The 12,013-nt window shown below is 40.9% G+C and overlaps 1 protein-coding gene across 1 annotated transcript in view; it reads right to left on the reverse strand.

The window, feature by feature from the left end:
- Window positions 1-12,013, reverse strand: part of DISC1 (disrupted in schizophrenia 1) — a 289,071-nt gene that overhangs the window by 186,765 nt on the left and 90,293 nt on the right. Inside the window, exon 9 of the mRNA XM_012660159.1 lies at window positions 3,240-3,428. Within this exon, the coding sequence (XP_012515613.1) occupies window positions 3,240-3,428 (189 nt within the window). The remainder of the gene's footprint in view (window positions 1-3,239; window positions 3,429-12,013) is intronic.

Raw genomic sequence — 12,013 nt, forward strand, 5'->3', positions numbered from 1 at the left:
TCCTTTTCAGAGCCTGCGTCATGGTGACAAGAGCCAATGGATTCAGTGCTGATGTCTGTCTCCCTTTGCCCTTGAGGACTTTGGCATATTTCAGCTCCTTTTCCATCACCGCATGGTTTTGTTTCCTGACACCCCAATCTGAACATCCGACTCAGACAACTTCAGCATCTTCCATGAAAGATAATCAAACTTATCACTGCTCTCATTAAATTGGAAAATGAATAAAGAAACAGAAGATTCAAGGTCTAGATCTGTAATCTAAAATGAAGGAAGACAGGACTAATGTTTCATTTCAACATCTGGCCCCAGCAAACAAATATTTATGGTATACTGTATTTATGATTTTAAAAGACACCAGGTAAGACACAGAAGCAATACGATGAAACCTAAGGACAGTGTTCTGACTTCAGTGGACTCACAGACTAGCCAGAGACACAAGACATAAGGTATCTTAAGTGACCAGTGATGCAAGTTCATCTCAGATGAGTCATTAGAGATACACGTCACGTCAGTAAGAGTTCTCTATATGAGAGACACTGCTCATTATTCCCTAAGACTGCAAATCTCCCCTTTTTCTATAGGAACAGAACCCAGGATTTTAGCAGGGCACATGGCTGCCCAGGGTAAGGACAGTTCCCAGTTCCCCTTGTAATTAGCTGTCACCATGTAACAAGGTTAAATCTACAGGGATATGGCAGTAGCAGACGTGGCCACAGCTTCCAAAAAGGATCCTTAAAGGGGATAGATAGGTGAGCTCTCTTCCTTCTTAGTTCCTTCTGACTGGAGTTGGACATCCAGGTGGCTGGGCCAGCCATCTTGGAATAAACGTCACATGTTGAGGGGCACAGAAGAACAAAACAGAAAAGTCTAGGTCCCTGACAGTCAGTCTTTTTCCCCTGAACACTGCATTCTACAACCATTGTTGGAAATCAAAATCTTTTTAAAGAAGACTATATATATTGCTCATTTCTTAAATAGTTTTATTGTAAAATGTTTTATCTAAGACAGAAAGAGTCAAGGCACATACATGCATATGCACAATATCCCTTTGTAATTGCTCTACATTGAAACTTGAACACAGAGCTCCCTTTAAAATTTTAACTCCCAAAACCCAAAATTAGCTGACTATGGACTTTGGCCTAGATTTTTTACATTTCAATAGGTAAAAGCTTCAATTTTTCAGGAATTCGTTGTTTGTTTCCCCCACTCTCACCAACCATGGATTATTAATTTAGTCCACCCCAAGGCAAGTCACCTCAGATTGGCTAAAAATTAGCTTCAGCCTAAAGCACGTGTAAATCAACATATATGGAAAAGGGTAGCTGATCCAGCAAAATCCAAGCATGAAGCATAAAGAGAGCCTTCGCAACAGTAATGAGCCATCTGCAATTTAGAATCATCCATGGTAACAATCCCTCATTCCATTTGTTTATGTTTTATTCATCATTTTGAAAATACTTAGTGAAGTGACAATGATGAGATTCAAAAAAAAAACTGCACGGTCCTTTTTTTAAAAGAGATATTAATGGCTTTCAAGAGCTCAACTATTCAAATGAAAATATAGCTGGACTAAATCTGCTCAAATTTGTTCACATCTTCTTTATTCTTAGATATAATATATTCCCCATTTTGTGCCCCAAATTATGTGGTGATAGCAAGAGAAATTCCATAGTTTTCATTGTTTATATATTTAAAAAAATCAATAGCAAGGATCTACTTAGAATGTACAATGCTCATTCCTATCATAATGTAGCAAGCCAGGCTCTAATGTCTAGGGAGAGCATGTTGTCATTCCTCAGTACTGTAGTTATTTAGGTTCGACTGTACGGTCTCTAGTTTGGCAAAAACAAGGCTTGACCTTTAAAAGTAAAAAGAAAAGATAAACACTGAGTTATTGAGCCAACTTAAGGGTGCTCCTTGCAGAGAAGGCACAATAACCGCTGAACATGCTATCTGTGATGCAAACGACTCTGTGCAGAAACCTCTCTCTACACAATTTGGTAAGCCTTTAAAACAAAATATATTCATCCCCAAATGACGCATTTAATTTCTGCTAGCTGATTTTATATTTCTGCATTTGGTTTTTAAAGACTAATCTACATTTACTTCAATTTGCAGAATATTTTCAAACAGCCCTATTTCAAATTTGGCTTCTAATAGCCCCATTTCTTTTCTTATTTCTTTTTAAATAAGCAGACTTTTTAAATATAGCCATTTATTCATATACATGTCTGTCAATTTTTTTTTTAGTAAACACCATTTCTTTAGGGACCATGATATGCTACATACGACCTCTGTCCTCAAGCAACTTCTAGTTCCTAGGAGGGATCAGAAGGGTGCATATACACACATACACACACACACACACACACACACACACACACATACACACACACTCCAGGATCTTTGTAAATTAATCTGTACCACTTAATCTGCCTATGAAATAGATGTTATTCTTCTCACTTTACTGGTGAAGAAACAAGTTCCAGCATATAATATATTTTAAATCTAAATTTGCTTTTAATGATTTCATTCTGCAAATTAGAAACTGAATCATCAGAAATCCCTTACTTTTTTTTAAGAAATATGTTTTTGCTATCTCAATTTGAACTGAACCAGCATCTTCTGAGATTATCCCTTAGGGTGCAAATCTCAAGGTGACCTCAGTTACTCTTCACAATTGAAACAGAAAAGAACGTAAGAATACTTGAACCCCACCAACGAGCAGATGCTTCAGCTAAGGCAGCATTGGCATCATCTACATCATTCTTCCTGCGGAAAGAAGCTCTCAGAAAAGCACAAACATGGAAGAGACACTTCATGGTCTTTTCTCAATTTTCTCAGAGTCAGCCTGATTTAGGCTGTGATTGTGCAAACCCGGAGGACTGAGCCAGGGGACAAAAGGAAGATAATTATCAACAAAGAAAATGCTCACGACCTGTGCCAAGGGAGAGATTGCTCTAAATAATCACAAGGCCCTTCACAAATGCCGGGGTGGGGGGAGGGCAGAGAAATAGAAAAAGAAAAGATGTCACATGTGAATATCAAAACAAAAGCTGACAAGTAATTCCACCCTGTTTGCCAAGGTGCCTGCCAAAAAGGTCTCCCAGGAGAAGGGCCACATGCTCCGTGATGCTCTCCACGGTGACATTCACATGAAGCATAGAATGTCCTGCCTGGCCACACAGCCCAGTGAATGTCATAAATATCCCACCAGGCAACAGTTGTGCACCCCTTACCGTAGGCAGTTTCCTGGTGTTCCAGTTCTCTTCTCAATCTGTTGTAATCTTCTTTAACACTTCCCAACTTTTTGCCATTCCTGGAACTCAGCACCAACAGCTTGCTGAGGAGTCCCTCCAGCCCTTCTCTCTCTGATGTTAACAATCTAATCTCCTCGGTGAGGTCCTTAGCTGTACAGAAATGGTTTCCTACAGCACATTGTGGGAGAGAAGGAGAGAAAACAGGCTTTACGGCATCCACAAACATAGGAGATCTAGTAGCAGCTAGCATGCACTCACAGCACGGGTACAGGAACTGAACTTTGCAGTTCATACTGCTTCTGCAACAGTCCTGTGAAACACTAACTGGAAGAACACCAACCTCCTCAGACGGGAAAAACTGCCAGTGGCTCTTTATCACCTCATTCTTATTATGTCTGTTTTGGAGGTTCCATTGGCTAAGCCATGCCTGTGAAACATGATGGCGAAAAAATGTCCCAGTGAAACCCAGGGAAGCCACAATGTATCACACCATTCAAACATCCAAATGTGAAAGAGGTGACATATAATAGCAGGCTGGAAGGGGACTGGGACTTGGAGTCAGACTAGACCTAAATTAAAATCCTAGTCCCCTTTTTACTCAAACTGCACGACCTGGAGCAGGGAAATTGGCACACCTAGAACACACTTCTTATAAAAAATGACTGTAACAACACCTGAATCATAGGTGGTTGCAAGAATAAACAAGAAATTCTGTAAAGCACTGAGCAAAATATATGACATATTGAATGTAACAACGTTGCAGGAAACAAGGTCAATATACAAAAATCAATTGTATGTCTAAATATCTAAAACAAACAATTAGAAGATGATTTTAAAAATTTAGAAGATATTTAAAAACTCAAAGTACTCACGGATAAATTTTTTAAAATATGTGCAGCTCTACAGTGAAAACTAAAACTGCTGAGCAAAATTAAAGACAATAATTAGAAAGACATACTATATTCATACATTGGAAAATTCAATATTGCTAAGATTTCAATTTTCCCCAAATTGATTCATTGATTTAATATAACTCTAATCAAAATTTTATGAGACGCTTTTGTAGAAATTTATAAGCTTATTCTAAAAGGTAAAAGAATGAGCCCAGGAACTTGAGGCTGTAATATACAATGATTACGCTTTTGAATGACCACCGTACTCTAGCCTGGGCAACATAGTGAGAGTCTGTCTCTAAAAAAAGATAAAATAAGAGAATATGTAAAAGAAAATGCAAAGGCCTGGATAAACCAAAACAATCCTTAAAAAGTTAGTCTTGATTTCAAGACTAATGCCAAAACACAAAGACAGTTTGGCAATGGCATATAGATAGATAGACAAATAGATCAATGGAATAGAATAGACAGTCCAGAAGTAGATTCACACTCATATGGTCAATTGATTTTCAACCAAAGTGCCAAAGCAAGTCAATGAGGAAAAGAAAGTATTTTCAACAAATGGTGCCGTAACAACTAGCTTATCTATATGAGGAAAATGCTAACCTTGATCCATACACAAAATTTAATTAAAGGTAAATAATAAACCTAAATGTAGAAGTTAAAACTATAAAGCTTCTAGAAGGAAATATAGAGGAATATCCTGCTGACTGTGGAGTGGGCAAAACTTTAGATAGGATGCAGGCAACACTAACTATAAAAGGAAAACACAGATAAATGGACTTCATCAAAATTACAAATTTCTGCTCACCAAAAGACACTATTAAGAAAATGAGTAGGCAAATCACAAACTTGGCAAAAATATTTGCTACACATATATCTGACAAAAGACTTGAATCCTACAACTCAATGATTAAAACACAAATCATGTCATTGAAAAAAGGGCAACAACATACATGCGCTTTGTAACGCAAGATATACAAATGGCCATGAGCATATGACAAAGTGTTTGACATCATTAGCCATCAGGAAAATGCAAACTAAAACCATGAGAGATTCCATTACAAACTTATTGAAATGGCTCAAATTAACTAAACTAAAAATGTCAGCATTGGTGAGGATGTGGAGAAATGGGAACTCTCACATACATAAAATGGTGCAGCCCTTTTGAGAAAAGTTCTGGCAGTTTCTAATAAAGTTAAGCGTGCACCTATCCTTTAATCCAACAATTCTACCTCTAGGTATTTACACAAGAGAAATGAAAACATATAATCAAAAATACTTGTACTTGGATGTTCACAGTGGCTTTACACATAAAGGCTCAAAACTGGAAGCAACCTCCATATCCATCAATAGGCAAATGCAAAAACAGTGGTGTAGCTACACAGTGGAAGACACTCAGCAATAAAAAGAAACAAATTCTGCATACATGCAGCAACGTGTATATATCTCAAAAAAAAATACAGACACAAAAGAGTACATGCCATGTGATTCCATCAAGTTCTAGAACAGGCAAAACTAATGCATGGTAGAAGATATCAGAACAGAAGTCATCTGGGAAGGAGGGATAGCAACTGAAAAGGGACATGAGGGTCATGCTTCTGGGGTGATGAAAATGTCCTGTATCTTGCTAAGGCTGTCGGTAACACAGGTGTCAAAACTCATAGAACTGTACAATTAACACCTGTGCATTTCATTAAATGTGAATCATAATAAAAAGGGTAAAAAATTGGGAAAATGTATATATGAAAATTAAACCATAAATTAATAAATGTATCACAGTAAAGAGTGCCCCATAAATAACAGTTACTGTTACTAAAAGGCTCCACTATGTTTTCTAAGAATTTACTGTAACCATAATCACAATAATAGCTACTACTACTACTAATAATAATAGATTTAAACCTTCTGTCCTTTAAATCTCATCACAGCCTTAGGAAATAGATTATATCCTATATTCTTAATTCTAAGATGCATTTTTTCTTTTCTTTTTTTTTTTACATTTTAACATCCCTGAAACAGGGATGTGTCTTATAGTCACTACCGGCCAGAAGGCAGTCAGGATGCAGTTGTTATAACTCAGCTGTCAGACTTGGAGGCCTGGCTGACCACCTGCAACACCTGGCATTTCCATGGACAAACTACTTCAGCACCATTTGAGTCCTGGCTGTTATGTGAAAACCTTCTGTTACAAACATAGATTTCTAAGATCAGGAAAGCACTAGCATTTAAAACTTGAGGAATGGTGTTAGCAGCTTGGCAGAAAATCCTACAGAAAACGGTAGTTCATTCTCGGTGGGGGAGGGGTAATAAAGTCGCATCGCCAACAGCTTTAATGGCATAGAGGAGGATGGTGTGTGGGAAACATGAGCCTGGACAACTTTGAGTCGATACGTTGTATGTTTCAGAAGGCTGAGACTAGCTATGAAGATGCTTTAGGAAAACCTTAACAAATTTATTTTCCTTTTTAAGGAATGACGTGATCTTTTAAAAGCTTAAATATATCTAAAAGAGCTATTTCAATAGCTCTTTCTAAGCCACAGAAAGTGTTGCATCAATAGATTGACAGCATTTTTTCTTTCTTTGCAGTATATAAAATAACAGTGCTTTTTACGCTCACTGAAATACATAGTGTTTTCTTTATAGCTGAGAAAACGGAAATCTAGAGAATTAAGATATCTTGCTGAAGATCACATAGCAGTAAACCACAGGGCAAGTTTCCAACTCGAGCATAAGTCCAGAATCTCTCCTCTTAAATACTAAGTGATGCCATTTACGTCTTTATTATTAAATAGGCATATTTCGAGCCGATACAAATGTTGAAAATGTTACAAAATGCTTTCCCACATCAAAGGCATTCTGAACACCCAAGCGCGCATCATCTGTCACTGAGATCCATAGTTTCCAATTCCATGACTGGATAAATATCTTTTTGAGACTCTATTTGTTTGCCTATCACTGTAGTAGGCAACGTGGCAAACGCAAAAGAGAACAAGGCGCTGCCCCTGCTCTCCAAGAAGTAACCACAAAATCAAGGGGAGATGGCGTATTGCAAAGAACAGACAAATACACACTAGAAGGGGTCAGAGGAGAAGAGAGATTGTTCCAGAAAGAGAGGCGGAGGCAGGTCTCATGAGGGAAGAACGTAAGATTTCCAAAAGTAGAAACAGAAACCCTGGTCAGAGAGCAGGTAGGAGGCAGGTGACTCAGGTGAAGACTAGACTAACAAGGAAGTCGGATCGAAATAGCAGTGCCCCAAATGCCAAGCTCATGAGTCTGGGCTCATTTAGGAAAAAAACAACAAAGTCCACAGGAGAGCAATCTAGACTTCCACAAGCTGTGAGTTTTAAACAGAAACACAACTAGAACCTCTCCCAGATCAGTGATTTCCATCCTGAACAATGACCATGTCAGGGCGGCTGGGGGTGGAGGTCCCCACAGCGTACCACAAAGAACCTCAAGGAACCCCATGCTCTCGGGGAGCTTGCAGAAGGATCAGCCCCAGAGATGTGACTGCTTTGGGGCCAGGCGGCCACGTGCACAATGTAGTACCTTCGAATGTTCCTTCTTAGGCTGGGCTGAGGGATCCCCAACCTTCCTGCTCGGCCATGTTTTCAAGGGAGAGAGTTAACAAAAAGTAGAATGGGCACCAGCTGTGCTTCTAGAGACACCAGGTGGACTATGCGAGAATGTGCCATTTCCTCCTGCGAACAGTTCAGAAAGAAAAGACCTCTAAAGACAAATCGGAAGAGACTACATATACAGAACAAGTGCCAGTACAGAAGTTTGCTGGAAATACACCTTCTGATCCCCTGTAACCCATCGCAAACTCTAAAGACCTTAATAAAACATGAGAACAATCATTAATTTTAAAACCTGAGCCCCTTCCTTGATCCTCAGGAACAGGGCTTCGGAAAATGTATAGTAATAGAAGTGACATTTTCATACGTGCAGAGCAAGTGTGAATTCCCAAAGAGACAGTTCATATTAAAACCTGCCACGATAAAATGCTACACTGCCCTTGGTTAATATTTTATAAGCATTTTTACCTCAGCTCCAAGCCCATGAGGCAGATCTTGGTTGACGCAGCCCTCCCTGATTGACGAAATTGGCCAAGAGCTCGGTGACGAAAACTCAGAAAATCAGCGTTGATCCCTGAAGGAAGTACCATCAGCGACCCATGACCCCAATCTTTGTAGCTCTAATGGGCCCTTTCTAGATGTCGTGGGGGGATGTGTGTGGAGGTGAATACGCCACCCTTGGCATCGTGACACACATGGACCAGTCTACTCTTCAGCAAGGGAATGGAACTTGGCCATCTTTGTAGGTTTTTTAAAGCACCTGTCAACATACTGCATTCCGCAAATAACACAATTTAAAGCCCGAGCCAATTTTACCCACTCTGTTCTTTCTACCTTACTTATCCTCAGCATCTCTGAATTCAAATACCTATCCCTCTACTTTATAGAACCTAGGGGGTCATTTTCATGAGTTCTTCCTTCACCAGAGAGTTTGATCTTATAGATTACAACGCTCCCATTATTTGGACCTTCCCAACCTTCCCAACCACCCATGAAGGCAGGGGGTCGGGGGACTGTCCTAATGACTGTCCTTGATTTCCAGCTGAAGAAACCCAGACCCAGAGGGTGACCCTGTGAAGGTCACAAAGTTCTACAATTCTAAGGTTCCATGGGAGATTGCTAAATTTAAACTCGGTTCTTCTGAACTCATATCAATAACCAACTTAGTCAAAACCTAGACACGGTGAGGGAGCCCAGGGGGCAGGGGATGTGCATCCTGTGCTCACAGGGCCCCTTCACCTGGCGGGTCCTCAGGCTTCGAGTTGCCCCTCATCCTGGGGGAAGGCCTCACATTCGTGGCACTTGCCTAGGCCCATAGACATTTCAGGGTGTAACAATCCTCCTAAAATTATCCACCTTTACCTACATTGGAGCTGTGTTTCTTGAAAAAGGAAATACAGCCAGTGTTGAAATAACCCTAAAACTGTCAGAGTCCTCCATCATTTCTCCTACATAACACCAGATCACTTGAGCAACCTCCAGCTCCAGTGCGTGGTTAGGCAAGATCTCACCCTTGCCATTCAGGGCTTTCCCTCCGTGCGGTCAAGTCTGCCTGCTGGGAGCTGGGGTTGGCTGAACGAATGGGAAACTGAGGCAGCAAATAAGCCCCAGCCAAGTGCTCCCCGCCCCCACCTCTCCCTGGAAGATCCTAAAGCTAAAATTTGTCATTTTCGATCAGTTATGTGGATTTCTTCCACTCACTATGATTTCCTGAGACAGCCAGAAGCATTTCCTTATGAGCAGAGCCCCATGGCTGGTTTTGCATGTCAAACATTTCAGACAGCCGTGTGTTTCATGAAAGGTGAAGGGGACATGATGCCAGACACCCAGGATTTTACATAAAACACAGACTGATTCTAACGGCGGGACAAAATGTGGCGCCTGGTGCAGACTAAGTATACAAATGGACGAGGGCCAGACCATATAAGAAAATAGACGTTTGATGCATAATGGGCCTGGGAAATCAACCTGCCTATCTACAGAAAACAACCCAGGAAACCAGCCTGCTACCTCTAGGAACAATCCAGGAAGCTAAACAATGACTACTGTGATAATTGGCCCCAAAAGGCCAGGACTGGATTCATAACCAACAGCTTCCCTGATTTCTGTCCCCAGTTCCAACTTAGGACCGGCTAGAGAAAGCCAGATATGCTCCCCTAACCAATCACAGAAGATGCCTCACTGCTAGTAAGCCGCCTCTGGCTGCCCCGTGCCAGCAGCCTCCAAACCAAGGCACACCTGAAGCTTCCCGTTTTCCCACTATAAACTCTCCCACTCCCCAGCCTGCCTCTGTGTCTCTGCCAAGTCATACACGGTGGCATCTGACTCCCTTGCAGTGGCAAGCTCTGAATGATAACTTTTACTTGTTCTCACTGGGTAGGTCTCCATTTATTTTCACACTGCAAGCCAATCATCTTTGAAACGAATCTTTACTGGGTCTATTGCCTCCTCCAACTATTGATCTAAATCATGGACTTTTCTAGAGAGAGGGAAACAGTGAACAAAGTAAAGAAAGGAAGCGCACGAGTCGATGCCCCCAGTCACCATCTCCACACTGGATTGCGTTTTTCTGCCATATATCCAGTGGCCTCTCCTGGACCATTGTCACTCCTCCTCCTGCTTCCCTGAACCTACAGACAGAGCAGTGCCCAGGGGGTCTGGCCCTGAGCACCCACCTGCCCTATTACAGAGAGAGCCCTGCTGCTCCAGGTCAGCACAGTGGCCCACTCAGAACACGGTGTCCTCCTCTGTGACCTGAACCACCCTCTCCAGTATTATATTAATACAATGTTAAGAACCCACTTAAGAATTTTTTTAAATCATTTAATAATTTGTCTTGGTATATAATAAAGGGTGATTTAAATGCATTCCATTTTACTTTAGGTTATACCATATCACTAGGGGCTGTGTTACAAAATTACTTTTAAATATAATTATAAATGACATTAATAACACATAACTGAAATTATTACTTTTCCTTGTTTGACAAACTGACATGTGGTATTTAATTTACTTTGAATTAATTATGTAATAAGAGGATATTTTCTCAAAATAATTTAAAATGATATATATTTATCAATTCAGGGCCAAATATTCATCTAGAATAAGATGGAAATTTAAATACATGTTTCTAAATTTAAGAAAAAAACTACTTTCATTACCCAATGTGTGGAATTCATCCATTTTGTGCTTATTCTAGAAAAATCTAATTTATTTCTAGAATGTTCTCTTTTCCCCAAAATCATAAGTTAAGAGAGAAGATTTCAGGCTGCCATTTAAATACATTTGTCTGCACCAAATGCATTTTGGATTTAGATAGTTTTTATTCTCTGTAAAAGAAATGTCAAGTTGGATAGAACCCTCCTTTTTTAAAAAAAACTGGCTTTTGTTGTACCAGAGACATCCTGATATTCTATTTAAAAATAAATGATTATCTGAACTGTTTGCTCCTTGGAAACAGATAACAGGGGGGCAGATGGGAAGAAAAATGCACCGCCAATGGAGAAAACCCAAAGACGGCCAGTCTAATAACCAGCAGAGGTCTCTGGTGACACGGAATGATGCCTTCCCCAGGCTCCCTCGGCAGCCAGAGGAGCCCACTTGTTGGCACCAACTGGTTTGGTTATAAATTCTAAGGTGATTAGAGTCAGGTAGTGACAGTGCAGTGGGAATGACACAGCTGCCTGGGCATTGGAAGGAGAATGCCACACCCAGATGGCTCAAGCCAGGGGCCAAGGATCAGAACTTAGAGGCATCTTCCCACCTAGCAGACTGGGCTCCCCACTTGCTCCCAGCTTCCCCACCGCTCCCTTTAATGGACCATTCAGGTATTTGCCCCCAAACTGACAGTGACCCACACCCTATTTCCTTACACATACTGCTAGTTGTCACACACTCTCTCTCTGCCTGATTCTTCATTCCTGTCTCACGTGACCCAGGGACAGAGGACTGCCCTCCCAACTCATCCTGTCCTCCCTGTCCAGGATCTTAAGTAAAAATCTTTGAACTTGTTTCCTACCGTGGCAGTGTATTGAATTTGCGCCTTCCATTTGAAGCACCAAGCCAGAACGCCCAGGACAGCACAAGGTCAGGCTCCCAGCCCCAGAGCAATGGCCAGACAGGCAGGAACTGGACATCGGTCAGACAAGAGCCACAAGGGCATCTGCCAGTATAAACAAGTTTCTATGTGAGGGACCCCGGGTTACACGTTGAACAAGTTAGGCATTAGGCCATTTGCCGGGTAAAACAGCCAGCTAAATACCCACACCCAGCTGCCCTT

This window comes from Propithecus coquereli, unplaced genomic scaffold (genome assembly GCF_000956105.1).
Source record: "Propithecus coquereli isolate 6110/MARCELLA unplaced genomic scaffold, Pcoq_1.0 Scaffold66, whole genome shotgun sequence".
Classification (NCBI taxonomy): domain Eukaryota; kingdom Metazoa; phylum Chordata; class Mammalia; order Primates; family Indriidae; genus Propithecus; species Propithecus coquereli.